General features: G+C 42.1%; 3 protein-coding genes across 4 annotated transcripts; 2 read left to right on the top strand and 1 right to left on the bottom strand.

The window, feature by feature from the left end:
- The first annotated feature begins 23 nt into the window (after nt 1–23).
- Nucleotides 24–3,762, top strand: LOC108885766 (hyaluronan-binding protein 2). Its single transcript, XM_018680199.2, has 13 exons — nt 24–186; nt 444–606; nt 716–814; nt 936–1,046; nt 1,167–1,283; nt 1,385–1,495; nt 1,601–1,772; nt 1,854–1,951; nt 2,040–2,454; nt 2,572–2,714; nt 2,988–3,122; nt 3,209–3,354; nt 3,495–3,762. The coding sequence occupies exons 1-13, from the start codon at nt 127–129 to the stop codon at nt 3,660–3,662; spliced, it is 1,938 nt and encodes a 645-aa protein (XP_018535715.1). The 5' UTR covers nt 24–126; the 3' UTR covers nt 3,663–3,762.
- A 258-nt stretch (nt 3,763–4,020) lies between these two features.
- Nucleotides 4,021–6,639, bottom strand: LOC108885767 (tripartite motif-containing protein 14-like). Its single transcript, XM_018680200.2, has 6 exons — nt 6,035–6,639; nt 5,814–5,909; nt 5,488–5,721; nt 5,344–5,366; nt 5,125–5,258; nt 4,021–5,037 (listed from the first exon to the last, which is right to left on the bottom strand). The coding sequence occupies exons 1-6, from the start codon at nt 6,629–6,631 to the stop codon at nt 4,439–4,441; spliced, it is 1,683 nt and encodes a 560-aa protein (XP_018535716.1). The 5' UTR covers nt 6,632–6,639; the 3' UTR covers nt 4,021–4,438.
- A 731-nt stretch (nt 6,640–7,370) lies between these two features.
- LOC108885764 (delta-1-pyrroline-5-carboxylate synthase) lies at nt 7,371–13,551 on the top strand. Of its 2 annotated transcripts, none has more exons than XM_018680193.2 (17): nt 7,371–7,536; nt 8,105–8,216; nt 8,321–8,472; nt 8,632–8,781; nt 8,869–8,973; nt 9,065–9,217; nt 9,625–9,715; nt 10,099–10,223; nt 10,326–10,470; nt 10,561–10,634; nt 10,841–10,940; nt 11,161–11,381; nt 11,504–11,641; nt 11,750–11,945; nt 12,092–12,213; nt 12,382–12,664; nt 12,808–13,551. In XM_018680193.2, the coding sequence occupies exons 2-17, from the start codon at nt 8,120–8,122 to the stop codon at nt 12,987–12,989; spliced, it is 2,334 nt and encodes a 777-aa protein (XP_018535709.1). In that variant the 5' UTR covers nt 7,371–7,536; nt 8,105–8,119; the 3' UTR covers nt 12,990–13,551. The 2 variants fall into 2 exon arrangements, with proteins under 2 accessions (XP_018535709.1, XP_018535708.1); XM_018680192.2 differs by having other exon boundaries at nt 9,065–9,223.
- Nucleotides 13,552–13,755: the final 204 nt, after the last annotated feature.

Here is a 13,755-nt window from a genome sequence, read left to right as displayed (position 1 = left end):
TGCCAGACAACCCCCGGAGAATCAAAGGTTAGTGTACTTACACAAATGTTTAGAAAAGTGTGAGTGATCTGTCAGACAGCGCACTCTCATTTTACTCTCCTGGAGGTCCTCTCATCTGCTGCCATCATGAACCTAAAGCTCCTCTTCTTTTGCCTCTTCTTAGCGGTGCTGCTCGTACCTGCTGAAGTATGTATTTACTGTTTGTATCATGCAGCAATTGTGTGGCAATAATCAAAAGTATTGGCGCTTTTTTATTCTGTTGCAATATTTAATAATGGCTTTTGCTGTGAATAAACTGCAGTAGATGTTGTTGTCATGCTCTGTTTTTAAAAATGTATCATTCATTCAAATCAAATTCTACAGAGCAACTGGACATTATTTTTATTATTATGATTCTTATGCAGTGTTGTCATCTGCAATTATTATTATTTCTTTAAATTTAGCTGAAGCATAAAAAGGATGACAAACATGATCAGCATCATTATCGTGGGCATGGTGATCATGGGCACCGTGATCATGGGCACCGTGGTCATGGGCACCGTGGTCATGGGCATGGGCATGGTAAAGGTGAGAAAAAGGGAGGAAGATTTAAGGACATAGTTGAAGGTAAGTGCTGTAAACTACAGTGAACCCCATTAAACCTAAAATATGAGCAAGTTTTATGGCAAAAGAGAGAAGGGAAGGCTTTGTTTCTAATGGAAAACTGTTGTTCTAGACGATTTCTTTAAGGTTATAGAGGGAACTGTTGGTGATGATGATGATGACGATGACCAGGGTAATTCAGACTGGCTTCTTGAGCTTCAAAACCCAGCAGGTAAGGTAGTTACTTCTCAGGTATTCAGTCAAAATATGTAAAATCAATCTGTGTGATGTTGCATGAGCAGGATACACTGCATTGCAGAACTCTCATTTAAAACATATGTTTCATTTCTAAGGCCGGTGCAACCCAAACCCTTGCTTAAACAACGGAGTGTGTGAGGAGAAAGGCAAGAATAATTTCAAATGTGACTGTCCCAGGCCGTTCAAAGGAAGGAAATGCGAGAAAGGTTTGAAAAATTCCCTTTTCTTCAACCTGTTGTTGGACTGCAGACTGGTAATATATGCACTATATGAATTGAGCAAAACAGAATTAATACTAAACAAATTTCTTTCTCGTGCTGTCTCAGGTCCAAAAGTGTGTTGGAAAGGTAGATGTGGGCGTGGTGAATGTGTGCGGATTCCGAATCCCCCGTTTTATGAGTGCAAATGCAAGGCGCCTTTCCAGCCTCCAGACTGCAGACATTGTAAGGAATATTTCTTCATCCAAACGAAATAGAATACCTTTTTTCCACTATTTTTCACAGTTCCTGGAAGCAGCCTTAAACTGTACTGTTTTTCTCCAAAGATGAAGTGTGTGAGCCTAATCCATGTAGGAATGGTGGACAATGCATCAAGGATGGTAAAGACTTTGACTGCCAGTGCCCTCCTGGGTACAGAGGACGTTTCTGCCATGTTGGTAAATACTACACCCTACATTACTGTTTTCCATTTTCCAGTCCAAGATATTAGAACATCATTATACTGTAAATCATATGCTGACTGAGTGTGGTGTATGTTTTAGGCCCAGATGACTGCTTTGTGGATGATGGAGAGTCATATCGCGGCAATGTGAGTGAGACAGATGACGGTGACGAATGCCTCTACTGGAACTCACACTTCCTCTTGGAGAATGGAGCTGATCCCTTCAGTTCCTTTGCGGACAAAGATGGACTTGGTCCTCACAACTTCTGCAGGTCAGGAGAAAACAAATAAGTGTATTCAAAGTGCAGATAACAGCTACAAGAGGATGTTGACTCACGTTTTCTGTGACACAGAAACCCAGATGGAGATTCGATGCCCTGGTGCTTCTTCAGAAGAGGCCGCAGGCTGCTGTGGGACTACTGTGATGTGACAAAGTGTCCTGTGCCGACCGGTCAGCTTTAAAGCTTCAGACAACCTTTCTGATTATGAGCACGGTCAACAAAAACAGTTGTATTATATTCTTGTGTATGTGTGTTCAGGTGTGGTGCCAACTGAAGTTATCCCCACAGTCCCCCATTCCACCTCTGCAGAGCCACAACCTACAAAACCTGAACCTACAGCAGACCCCAAACCGACAACCACCAAAATGCCAACAACTACCACAACTCCAGTGACTGAAAAGCCCAGCCAGGCCCCAGAACCGTCTGCTGCACCCACCGATGGTTCTATCCACCCCACTGCCACTGTTCCACCACAACAGTTTGCCACCTGTGGGAAGCCTCAGCCAAAAAGGCCCATTATCCGAATTTTTGGAGGTCTGAAAGTCGCTCCTGGAGCCATACCCTGGCAAGTGTCTGTGCAAGTGAGACCAGAGAACACCAGCCAGCCATTCAGCCACATCTGTGGAGGAGTTCTTATTGCTAGCTGCTGGGTACTGACAGCTGGACACTGCATGTAAGTACAATCATAATGACTACAAATCTGCAAAAGCACAAAAAACTGGGTGATTCTGGAATAGTTTACATGTGAAAATATTCCTTACTGAATCATGTGTTGTTTGTGTTTGAACAGTGAACAAAGAAAGGACATGCAGGTGGTTATGGGAGGTCTGTCACTGGATATGCCCGAACACACAGAGCAAACCTTAAGGGTTGAGCAAGCCATTTTACATGAGAACTACAAGGAGACTCCTGCATCTGTATTCAATGACATAGGTATTCCATGTCTCTCTCTTATTTAATATCAAATAAACACAGATAATATCCACAACATTAGCATTTAGAAAAACCATGCTGAGAGTACTTAGTACATAGTCCCGCCTGCAATGTTGTGATCCATATAAATCTACAGTACCGTACTGATAGTCCACATAGTTAAGCAATCTCCAAAATAGTAAAGAGTGGAATGAAGATGTTGTAAGAAAGTAAGTGCTTTATTGTTTCCTGTTTGATTTTGCCGTGACTTTTATCTGAACTATATCTCTAAAGCCCTGCTGAGGCTGAGTGGTACTAATGGAGTTTGTGCCATTGAGAGCCAGTTTGTGAAGGCAGCCTGTCTGCCTGATGGCCAACTGCCTGATGGGATGGAGTGTACCATTTCTGGATGGGGTATCACTGAGGATTGTAAGGCCAATGTTGCATATGGAATTGCAAAATAAAACTTAAGGGTTTAATTTTTTTCTGTAGTTTAAAATCTCCTTTTTCTGCAGCTCAGCATGGTTCCAACCATCTGCTGAAGGCCAATGTACTGCTGATCAGCCAGGAGAAATGCACTGAACCTGGTGTTTATGGAAAAAACCTGGATCATACCATGTTCTGTGCTGGCCACCTGCAGGGAGGGGTGGATTCCTGCCAGGTTAGTAAGGGAAATTTGCGAGTTGAGCACAGGCCATCATTCAAAATATCTGAGTGACTAACTTATCTGAGGTATGCTCTTAAAGTAGCTGTGTGCTGTAGTGCATTTTCTGCCTAGTCAGATGTTTTCTCTTCCTTCAGGGTGACTCCGGAGGACCACTGACTTGTAAGCAGAATGATACCAGCGTTGTTTATGGTCTGGTGAGTTGGGGAGACCAATGTGGGAGGAAGAACAAGCCTGGGGTCTACACTCGGGTTTCTCAGTTTGTGAACTGGATCAAAGCAAAGACTCAAGCAACATTTCCATAAGCTACATGCTTGCAACAAACAAAGTGTCATATTTCATTATGTGATGCAATGTTCTTTTGAAGAGTGACAAAATAAACTAAAAGAGAGATGCAGAAAAGGAGCAGATACGTGCATTTGGATTTTCAGATTGTACTCTCTCCACAAAGAGGGACATTATGCACACACAGGAAAACCATACTGTGATGATAATAATAATAATAAAAAGAGAAATTAAGCCTGTCGTCCTCTACAGAAATACAGTGTCTCTGCTCATGTTATTTGGCCTCAGAGGATAATTTGTTTGCTGCAGGGCAGCAACTCTGTAAGGCCACTGACATGTGAGAATGAAGGCACGCATGTCCTCCATGGTCTGGTAAACTGAGGGGACAACTGTACAAAGAACAAGCCAGTAGTTTACACACGGGTCACTTACTTCCTGAACTACATCGGGTTGAACATGAGAGCTGCTGAAGCTGCTGAACGAATAGCTAGACTTTACTGCAGAACAAAAGTTCTGGACCCGATACCCGATGAAATATTTACTGTTACATGACAACTACACAGGAAAGATAATATAGGAACAACTATGACTATAGAAAAAAAAGTTAACTATCTCTCTTCACCAATAATTTTCTTTATCAACAGCTTAATTCTTGACTGGAACACATCTTTTACAGCATGTTTGACATCTCCACCATGTAATTTAATGTAAACAAAAATGAAATAAACATGGAAAGATATTGTGTGAAGAGAATTTAGAGTTTGATCAGTGAATCATTTAAAGTTGTCCTCTGAGTTCACTCTTTACCTCCATCTGTGAATACATGCCAGTCCCAGGTGTCCTTAATCCAAAACAAGGTAAGAGGCTGCTTGTTCAGTCCATTCACATCAATGCATGGGTTTAACATGGGGTAGAGAGGCTCTGTGCACTGCACACAGAAAGAGTGGAGCAGGGTCATAGCATCAGCATCGTAGAATGACAGCTCCCCCTTCTGGAGATTAGCCAGTATGCCCAGCTTTCTGACTCTCTTTCCCACTGACAGTTGCTTTTCCTGGGTATCATGACATGCCAGGTACTGCCCATCTCCGTGGTAGATGCACCACGATGTGTTGTTCACACCCAGGCTGGAGGGACTCTGGTGTGATCCATCTTTTTTATCGGCTGGCCCAGTGGTCACACCTATCAGCCAGTAGGGTTTCTCCTGGACTATGACCTCCCAGTAGTGCTGGCCAGTAGTAAAACTCTCCTGAGCCAGAACACTGTACTGGGAGTCATATGGCTGAGGGCTCAGAGCCTCACTGATAGGCTGTCTTCTCCAGTACACTTGTTTCTTGTTTTGGGATATGTCCAGTTTTGGATGGGCTGTCTTAGAGTCCAGAGCAGGAGAACTTAGATCTGCAAATAAAAATCTACATTCAGTACACAACTACAGAGATAGCAGGGGTTGATTTTAAATTGGTAAATATTAGATCTTTCACTAACATGACCACATTCGTGGAAAGTGTTGGGACAGAGCCACAGAAAGGTCGTCCACCAGCTTCTCTACTGTTCTCAGTTTCTCAGGCTCACACAGTTCCCTGTCTACTTCCTGGATAGGTGCTAGATCCAAGGGTTCACTATGATAAAAACTGAAAACCATTAGAAGACAGAATCCATGCTAAAAGAGGGCATCTCAGAAAAAAAGAGAAGTGATATACTCACCAAAGATTTTCTGCTGTGATTTGCTGTTAAAAATAAACAGGGCATGTACAACTGTATGCATCGCAGTCACAGAAAATATTTTAGCAGCATTTGTAAAACACTTTATCAGAATATCCCACTGTCATCATCATATTAGGTATCTACCTGCAGGAATCGGAGATCATTTGTGTCCTGGAGGAGTGATTTGCTGGAGGCTCTGAGGCTATCTATCTCTTTGATCTGGGCCTCCATGATGCCCCTCTGGGTTTCTAGCCACTCTGTCATGTATGCCTCCTCTGCATCTATAATCTGCATCATCAGACGCTCATCACCATCCAGAACCACGCGGATCCTGCTGTACTTGTCTGAGATTCTCTCTCTGAAATCTGCAGCATACTTCTAGAGAAAAAAACACAAAAGTATAGATTGTCTCAAAATGCACAAGAAGAAATTCTGTCTAAAAAATGTATGATCTTTCATATTGACCATACCACTGTTTGTGTATACAGTGACTCCAAGTCCTTAATGGCAAGTTCTGCCTCACTTCTCCTCTTCAGCAGTTGGTTCATAGTGGTCTCTAACACACTCTACAAATAGAAATATAACAAACCCATGGAAAATGAATATCCTGACGGACAAAGAAAGGAATAACCACAACGTTTACAAGAAAATAAAACACACTAGCCAATGAAACAACAATACTGGCATTCACCTTGAAGTGTGCACAGGCTTCCTGGAGTTGAGATGCTTTGTGGTTCTTGTGCATCCCAACCAGGACACACAAACAGCACACAGGGACCTTTTCCTCCATACAAAAGAGCTTAAGCTCATCACGGTGCTCCCTGCACTTCAGAGACAGTGGGTCTCCCGTCACCTCCACAACTGTGTGCTCCCTCAGAGCAGACCTCTGCTCGTGCAGAAGGGCGTGAGCCTGGCACAGGGAGGCGTCACAGGTCAGACAGGTCCTTATGGCCACTGATGGCGTCTCTATGCAGTGGTCACAGTGGATAGTTGAGGATGATTTGGTTGCCCTGCTTGGAGTTGTTGTCTGTAGCTGTGCTGTTGATTGCTTGTTAGTGGTGAAGTCCTTTACTTTGGTTTGAAGACTGGTGTTTATCTCCAGAGTGAGGTCAGCGGAGAGGAGTATCTGACACTCTGGGCAGAAGAAAGGACCTTCATTAGGCCCATCAGTTTCCCAGACAGCCTGGATACAGGTGAGACAGAAGTCATGTCCACATGGGAGCGTCACTGGATCTGTGAAGAAATCCTGGCAGACGGGACACTTCAAACTTTCCTCTACAGTCCCCATAGCTCTGCTTGCACCTGTTATGGCAGCTCAGTGTGCTCTGTGCTCTGAGCCATCCTGCTCATGAATGTTTCACAGACCTCTTTTGGCACGTACACGTCACTCATGTGCCTCAGTGTCAGATTACTAACAATGAGTTGATATCTTCCGGTCACCCTCTCAAACCGTGGACTCTCAGGAGACCACACAATCAAATGGCACATTTCCAACAAACTGGATTAAGTGAAATAAATTACTTGTTATTTTTCCTAGATTTTTCCATTTCTAAATTAAATAAAGGAATCCATTTTAGTGTGCAAGTTTAAAATAATCTCAATAACTCATCAGCAAATGGAGGTGCCTGGATATCAGTATGAGGAGTTAGTGAGTGGACCTTCAGTTTAATTTATTTAAATGAGCAAAATATGCCTACAGTAATATTCAGCGTTAATTAGGACAGTTATGATGTTATACAGAACAGTCATGTCTACATTTGTTTTTTTATCAATATGTTATATTTTTCATAAATAAATGTGTCACATTTCTTTTCATTGAATTAATTAGGATAAATTCATTTCCAGAGGTGTCTGTCTTTGAGTGTAGTTGTGTTCAATAATCAATAAGTTCATCATTAAACCTTCCTTTTACTCTCTTATCCCTGTGCTTGTACTTCCCACAGATACCTAAGCGTCCGCCCAGCAAACGTACTATTTCTACGTACGTGAAAACAGTTTATTTCTTTCTACATTGACGTATCCAGATAGCCTACGTAGACGTCGTTCGTGAATAGCTCAACTCTTCCACTTCCCAACCAACGTGGGCTGTGGATGTGGCATCAAAGCAGCGCTCAGACCGGCTGACTACGTGTCTCCTGCAGAGGACTCACAGGTATCGCTGTGGTTGGTTTTTGTGGATTCTCATATTGTCAGGTAAGAATCCGTTTGTGCACGTTTTCCTCAATTCATTTTGTCAGGAATAACCGCTGAGCTAGCAGTGAGTTAGCCCGTAATAGCTAATGCTAGCTAACGTTAGCTAGCCCCCGGCACCTTTTGACAGCAGTTTCAGTAGACACGTAGCTACAGTCTGTTAGCCCTATTAACTAACTTGCTAACTTAAATGGTTTCATATATATATATATATACATATGTCATATATTGTCTTAATAGCGCCTAGCCCCTAGGTTTTTTAGCTAGCTTAGCTAACTAATGTAAACAGCATCATCCTCAGTGGGTCAGTGTGTCAAGTTCAGCTACCAACATAATGCTAATGACTAATGCAAATCATCATGACACATCATGCAGTGATACTAAAATAATGCTCAAATGAATTGCAATATCATTTGATTTAGTTAGGGTATTTTAATGTATTTACATTTTAAGCTTTGGTGTAGATAGCTAACTTTACATCTTGTTTATCATATCCTAAAGCTGTTTATCTCAGCTGAGGTTATTGCACTGTCAGAGTAACCTGGTACTGGTTTGTGTGTTTTCATCACAGCTGTCATCAAGTGCCATGTTTGCCAGGCTGGCTTTGTGCTCTCGCCTGCCATCCAGAAACTGGCAGTCAAATGGTTGTTCAGTCTCTTTCAGAGCATTTTCCCAGGCTAAATGTAAGTAACCAGCAAGTCCTCGCCTGAAATGGACACTTGTGTCACCATCTCTTTAATATGTATGCTATAAAGGTGCGTGCTGATGTGTGTGTTGTTCTCTGCAGTCTCACTCCCACGTCCCCATGGGAAGTCCTTTGCCCACCGCAGTGAGTTAAAGCAGGCCAAACGCATCGTAGTGAAGCTGGGAAGTGCTGTGGTGACACGAGGAGATGAGTGTGGCCTGGCATTAGGGCGACTGGCCTCAATAGTAGAACAGGTAAAGCCGCATTAATATTGTTGATGTAGATGAGGGAAGAACTTATTTTGATGACGTGTGAGCATGTGTTGACTCATCACTGGGAAATCATTGGTCTGAGGAGTGATCTTGACCTTGAAAGAGGAACTTGAATGTTATTGTCTTTGTGCGTTTTCTCAGGTGGCCATGCTGCAAAATCAAGGAAGAGAGATGATGATTGTCACCAGTGGAGCCGTGGCATTTGGGAAGCAGAGACTGAGACATGAGATCCTGCTGTCTCAAAGTGTCAGACAAGCCTTGCATTCTGGACAGAACCAACTCAAAGAAATGGTGAATAACAGTCTTAAATGCAAGATATTAGATAAACATTTGTTAATAACCTTGGAGTTTAACTTTTGTGAAATCTCTGTTTTTCAGTCAATTCCAGTTTTGGAGGCGAGGGCGTGTGCGGCTGCTGGACAGAGTGGTCTGATGGCGTTGTATGAAGCTATGTTCACCCAATACAGCACCTGCACTGCACAAGTATGTACTTGGCTCTCATCACAGAATAAGATGCTGACAGCAAATGACTTAAAAGTCACTTCATTCTTTACATTTCTGTTCACTTATGTAGATCCTGGTCACCAACCTGGACTTCCATGATGAGCAGAAGCGTCGCAACCTGAACAGCACACTCCACGAACTGCTGCGGATGAACATAGTTCCTATCATCAACACCAATGATGCTGTTGTTCCACCCCCTGTTCCCAACAGTGACCTACAGGGGGTAAATGTGGGTACTGTGTGAAGGGCATGCTGGGAATGCTAAATGTGGTCCGGAATTGTGGTGGTGAATTTTTTTTTTAACACATGCATAAATGAAAGACGTATGTTTCTTTTCAACTTATTTTTCTACCCTCATTAACATTTTACTTCTGGGACACATGGTTTAATTCTTCTGGCTGCCTTAATTGTTCTCTGCTAATTCAAAGTGTGGTTTTCATATCTTCTGCACAGACCGGCCTGTGTTATCTCATTGTGGGAAGAGGTGAACATATGTTGTTTGTTTTGCCACTGAATGGGACTGGGAGGCTTTTGTTGCATGGTAGCAACTGATAAGCTGCTATTCTACAGTATAATGTGAGATACTGTGATTTTCCTTTTGCCTTGATAAAATTTCTGTTTGTATTTCAGGTAATAAGCATCAAAGATAATGACAGCTTGGCTGCACGACTGGCTGTTGAAATGAAAGCAGACCTCCTTATTGCCCTGTCCGATGTTGAAGGTACAGATATAATCACTCATTTGATATGATTTACTTTGATTTGCTTGTAAACATTCATATTAGTTCATTTTATGTGATTGTTTCAAAGGGGCTGCAACTAAGGATTAAATAAATAATTTATAACGAATTATCTCAAATCTGAAAGTGATATCTAGAAAAAGTTCTCAAAGTCCTCTAATTCTCTTTTTGGCCTTAGTTTAATTAGCCATCTCTGCTTTGCTTTTATTGATTAGTTTATGTCAATGAATCATATGTAAATAAAAAATGTTCCACTAGATATCCTGTATAGATTCTTATTCTGTTTTTTTTCTGATGAAAAAATGGCAGTGTCAGCGTGACTGCTTCAGTTCCTTGATTAAAAAGAAAACAAATCTATCCAACAGGCCTATACGACAGTCCCCCAGGAACAGATGATGCCAAGCTTATTGATATATTCTATCCTGGAGATCAGCAGTCGATCACCTACGGCACTAAGTCCAGAGTTGGCATCGGCGGCATGGAAGCCAAGGTCAGCATGACAGAAAATATTTGATGTCAAAGTGTAAACAGGACTGAGTTGGTTGAATGATGAAAAAGTTATGCTCATGATTGCTGATTTTGTCTGAATCAGGTGAAAGCAGCCCTTTGGGCACTACAGGGTGGGACGTCTGTTGTCATTGCCAACGGCACACATCCTAAAGTCACAGGCCACGTCATCACAGACATTGTGGAAGGGAAGAAAGTTGGCACCTTCTTCTCAGAAGTGAAACCTGCAGGTAATGATTAAAACCATCTGGAAAGAATATTTACCCACTTGTCGTATTTGAGTTTTTTATATTTGATGCATGTATTATTGATACCACTAGGTCCAACTGTGGAGCAGCAGACTGAGATGGCCCGGCATGCAGGCAGGTCTCTGGCCTCTCTGCACCCTGAACAGGTGAGTTTCTTGTTCCATCAGTATGGTTTGTCTTGACTGAAATGAAGTTCTAAAACCAAATGATCTATGAGGATAAATAAAGATAAATAAATTGTTTTAGGCTTGATTGCAGCAGTATCATATATCTTCTCACTGTACTGGTAGTAGCTTTAATTACTCTGTAATACGTTAATAATATGAGTGTATGTGTATGTTTGTTTTTCCAGAGAGGAGAGATCATCTGCTGTCTTGCTGAGCTGCTCACAGAGAAAAAAGATGAGATTCTCAGTGCCAACAAGAAAGACCTGGAGATAGCAACAGCATCAGGTAAAGAGGGACAGAGATAAGACACTGAGCACCTTAATCCACAGCTGCATGCCGTTGTCTCACTCACATGCCATGCTCTGCCAGTGGTTAACCCTCAACCGTAGCACCTCCACTTAAGGAAGGAGGCTGGGATCATCTGGTTTTCAGCAGTGGTCTCTACATGGATCTAAAGAGTATTGCATTGTCAGTGTTTTTATTTGTTTATTCTCTCTCCTCACAGGTCGTTTCTCACACGCTCTGATCAACCGCCTGGCTCTGTCAACTTCTAAGCTAAACAGCCTCGCCATTGGCCTGCGTCAGCTCTCTGTGTCCTCCAGAGATAGTGTGGGTCGGGTGCTGAGGAGGACCAGGGTAGCCAACAACCTGGAGCTGGAACAGATCACAGTCCCCATTGGTGTCCTGCTGGTCATCTTTGAGTCACGTCCTGATTGTCTCCCACAGGTCAGTCAAGCCCAGTGTGCAGCTTGTAGACTGAATCACCATTAGCTGCTGTTTTGGGAGATTTTCTTTTTACTTGGTTGGAATTAAACTCAAATTTTCATGTATTTAAAATTGTGTTTCAGGTCTCAGCTCTGGCTATTGCCAGTGGAAATGCTTTGCTACTGAAGGGGGGTAAAGAAGCAGCCAACACCAATAAGATTCTACATCAACTAACCCAGGAAGCACTTTCCATTCATGGAGTGGCAGATGCCATTCAACTGGTAATACTGAAGTCATTACATTATCTAAACATAGTTCGAGTTTTTTTACACGGCTATAGCGTTAACTCAGATATCGAATAATATGCTAAAATTGACCTTGATGCGTAGGTGAGCACACGTGAAGAGGTTGAGGATCTGTGCAGACTAGACAAGATGATCGACCTGATCATTCCAAGAGGCTCATCCCAGCTGGTGCGGGAAATCCAAAGGGCAGCTAAGGGGATTCCTGTACTGGGCCACAGCGAGGGCGTCTGCCACGTCTACATAGACAGTGATGCCAGCATAGACAAAGCTATTGATATTGGTATGTGTTTCCTATGTGTAGCTGTGTTTTTATTTCTGCCAGTGTTTTAATGTTGTATAAGCGTTTATTAATTAACTTGTTATTGTTAACTTGTTGGAATAACCCAGAACTGTTGAATAAAGACACTAACTTATGTTTCATTCTAGTCAGAGACTCCAAATGTGACTATCCTGCAGCCTGCAACGCCATGGAGACCCTCCTTATTCACAGAGATTTACTGCGAACTCCTATATTTGACCAGATCATTGATATGCTGAGAACAGAGCATGTAAGAAACATTCAGACACACTCCAGAACTTTGGGCATAAATATTACACATAGATTGGTAGTAACATGGTAAAATATTTTTTATATTTTGATGGTGAGCTCTAGACAATATTTTTGTGGTTATTTAATTATTCTGTTTAAAAATCATTGTGTCATTGGTTCCTTTCAGGTGAAGATCCATGCAGGCCCCCGGTTTGCATCCTATTTAACTTTTAGCCCATCTGAGGTGAAGTCCCTGAGGACAGAGTATGGGGACCTGGAGTGCTGCATTGAGGTGGTAGACAGCATGCAGGATGCTGTGGACCACATCCACAAATATGGCAGCTCCCACACTGATGTCATTGTTACAGAAAATGAAGAAACAGCTGAACAGTTTCTGCAGCAGGTGGACAGTGCCTGTGTATTCTGGAACTCCAGCTCCCGCTTTGCTGATGGCTACCGCTTTGGCCTAGGTATGTTACAGTACCAGGCATGATTTACTTCCCATTGCTATCTGAGAAAAATATGAATATACTGTAGATCTTCTTATAAATGGATCTAACCTTTCACTTTCCTGAAAATGGGAGGAGTTACATTTACTGTACTTATTTTGCAGGAGCTGAAGTTGGTATCAGTACGGCACGGATACATGCCAGAGGCCCAGTGGGTTTGGAGGGGCTTCTGACCACCAAATGGGTTCTAAGAGGGGAAGGGCACACTGTGGCTGACTTCTCTGAGCAAGGCAGTATGACATATCTTCATGAAAACATCCCTGTCCCACAGGGGAATTTTAGTTAGGTGCCCAACCAAAGAGCCATCACCAGGAGTCAAGATAACTGATGTCTACCCAGTTCATTTAAAGGTTTGTGTCTCCTAGTAGCACTTTTTAGCTGCTGCTTCATCACCTGTATAAATCTACTATGTTGGTGCAGGAAGCTCGCATGCAGAACTGAGAACTTACTTTTTACTGGACAACCAATTCCTGGTTTTGTGAACCTGTGCTTAAACCTCTAAATCTCTTTTCTCCTGAGAAAGTGACATTATTACCTGACTGGTGAGAGGGATCTATATATATGTTATGATAAAAAAGAAAGTAAATTAATTCCGTTATGTATGTGTGACAGTGAGACAGGTAATATACAATACACAGACTCCATAAGGTCATTTTTATATCTGCAGAAGAAGAAATCATTGGCCCAGCTGTGATTTTTCTAACTTATTTTTCTACATACAAAACTCTCCCTTGGTCTTTTTGTAATTTACTGTAAGTGTTGTTTGTGCAGGATCTTGGTTCAGTTTTATTTTGCTGTCCTTTTTGCACAGGTGATTTAATAAATATGCTGTACAGTTCTTTTCTCAAGATGTTGTGTTTTGTCTGTCACAAAGGTTATATTGAAAAATTGTATCATAACGTCCCTGGTTTACAAATACATTTAGCATAGAGCCTGATTTTACTTATAACACAATTTTATGTTGTGACACGTTTGAGTTCTTATTAAACCAACATACTGGCGACATAAAATAGATATTAGAGGACTGGCTGTTAAGCACTTTCAAATCTCCC

This window comes from Lates calcarifer, linkage group LG16_LG22 (assembly GCF_001640805.2).
Source record: "Lates calcarifer isolate ASB-BC8 linkage group LG16_LG22, TLL_Latcal_v3, whole genome shotgun sequence".
NCBI lineage: Eukaryota > Metazoa > Chordata > Actinopteri > Centropomidae > Lates > Lates calcarifer.
Note: the sequence above shows the minus strand (reverse complement) of the source record. Positions and strands in the feature narration are given on the sequence as shown.

Bases quoted from the DNA above. Each gene is read 5' to 3' on its own strand.
- LOC108885764 (XM_018680192.2), top strand. From the start codon at position 8,120: ATGTTTGCCAGGCTGGCTTTGTGCTCTCGCCTGCCATCCAGAAACTGG. The intron at 8,974-9,064 runs GTATGTACTTGG...TCACTTATGTAG, and splicing joins ACAGCACCTGCACTGCACAA to ATCCTGGTCACCAACCTGGA. The intron at 12,214-12,381 runs GTAAGAAACATT...GGTTCCTTTCAG, and splicing joins ATATGCTGAGAACAGAGCAT to GTGAAGATCCATGCAGGCCC.
- LOC108885767 (XM_018680200.2), bottom strand. From the start codon at position 6,631: ATGGGGACTGTAGAGGAAAGTTTGAAGTGTCCCGTCTGCCAGGATTTC. The intron at 5,722-5,813 runs GTATGGTCAATA...TTTTTTCTCTAG, and splicing joins CACTGTATACACAAACAGTG to AAGTATGCTGCAGATTTCAG. The intron at 5,367-5,487 runs GTAGATACCTAA...TATTTTTAACAG, and splicing joins ATGATCTCCGATTCCTGCAG to CAAATCACAGCAGAAAATCT.
- LOC108885766 (XM_018680199.2), top strand. From the start codon at position 127: ATGAACCTAAAGCTCCTCTTCTTTTGCCTCTTCTTAGCGGTGCTGCTC. The intron at 1,496-1,600 runs GTAAATACTACA...TGTATGTTTTAG, and splicing joins AGGACGTTTCTGCCATGTTG to GCCCAGATGACTGCTTTGTG. The intron at 2,715-2,987 runs GTATTCCATGTC...ATATCTCTAAAG, and splicing joins ATCTGTATTCAATGACATAG to CCCTGCTGAGGCTGAGTGGT.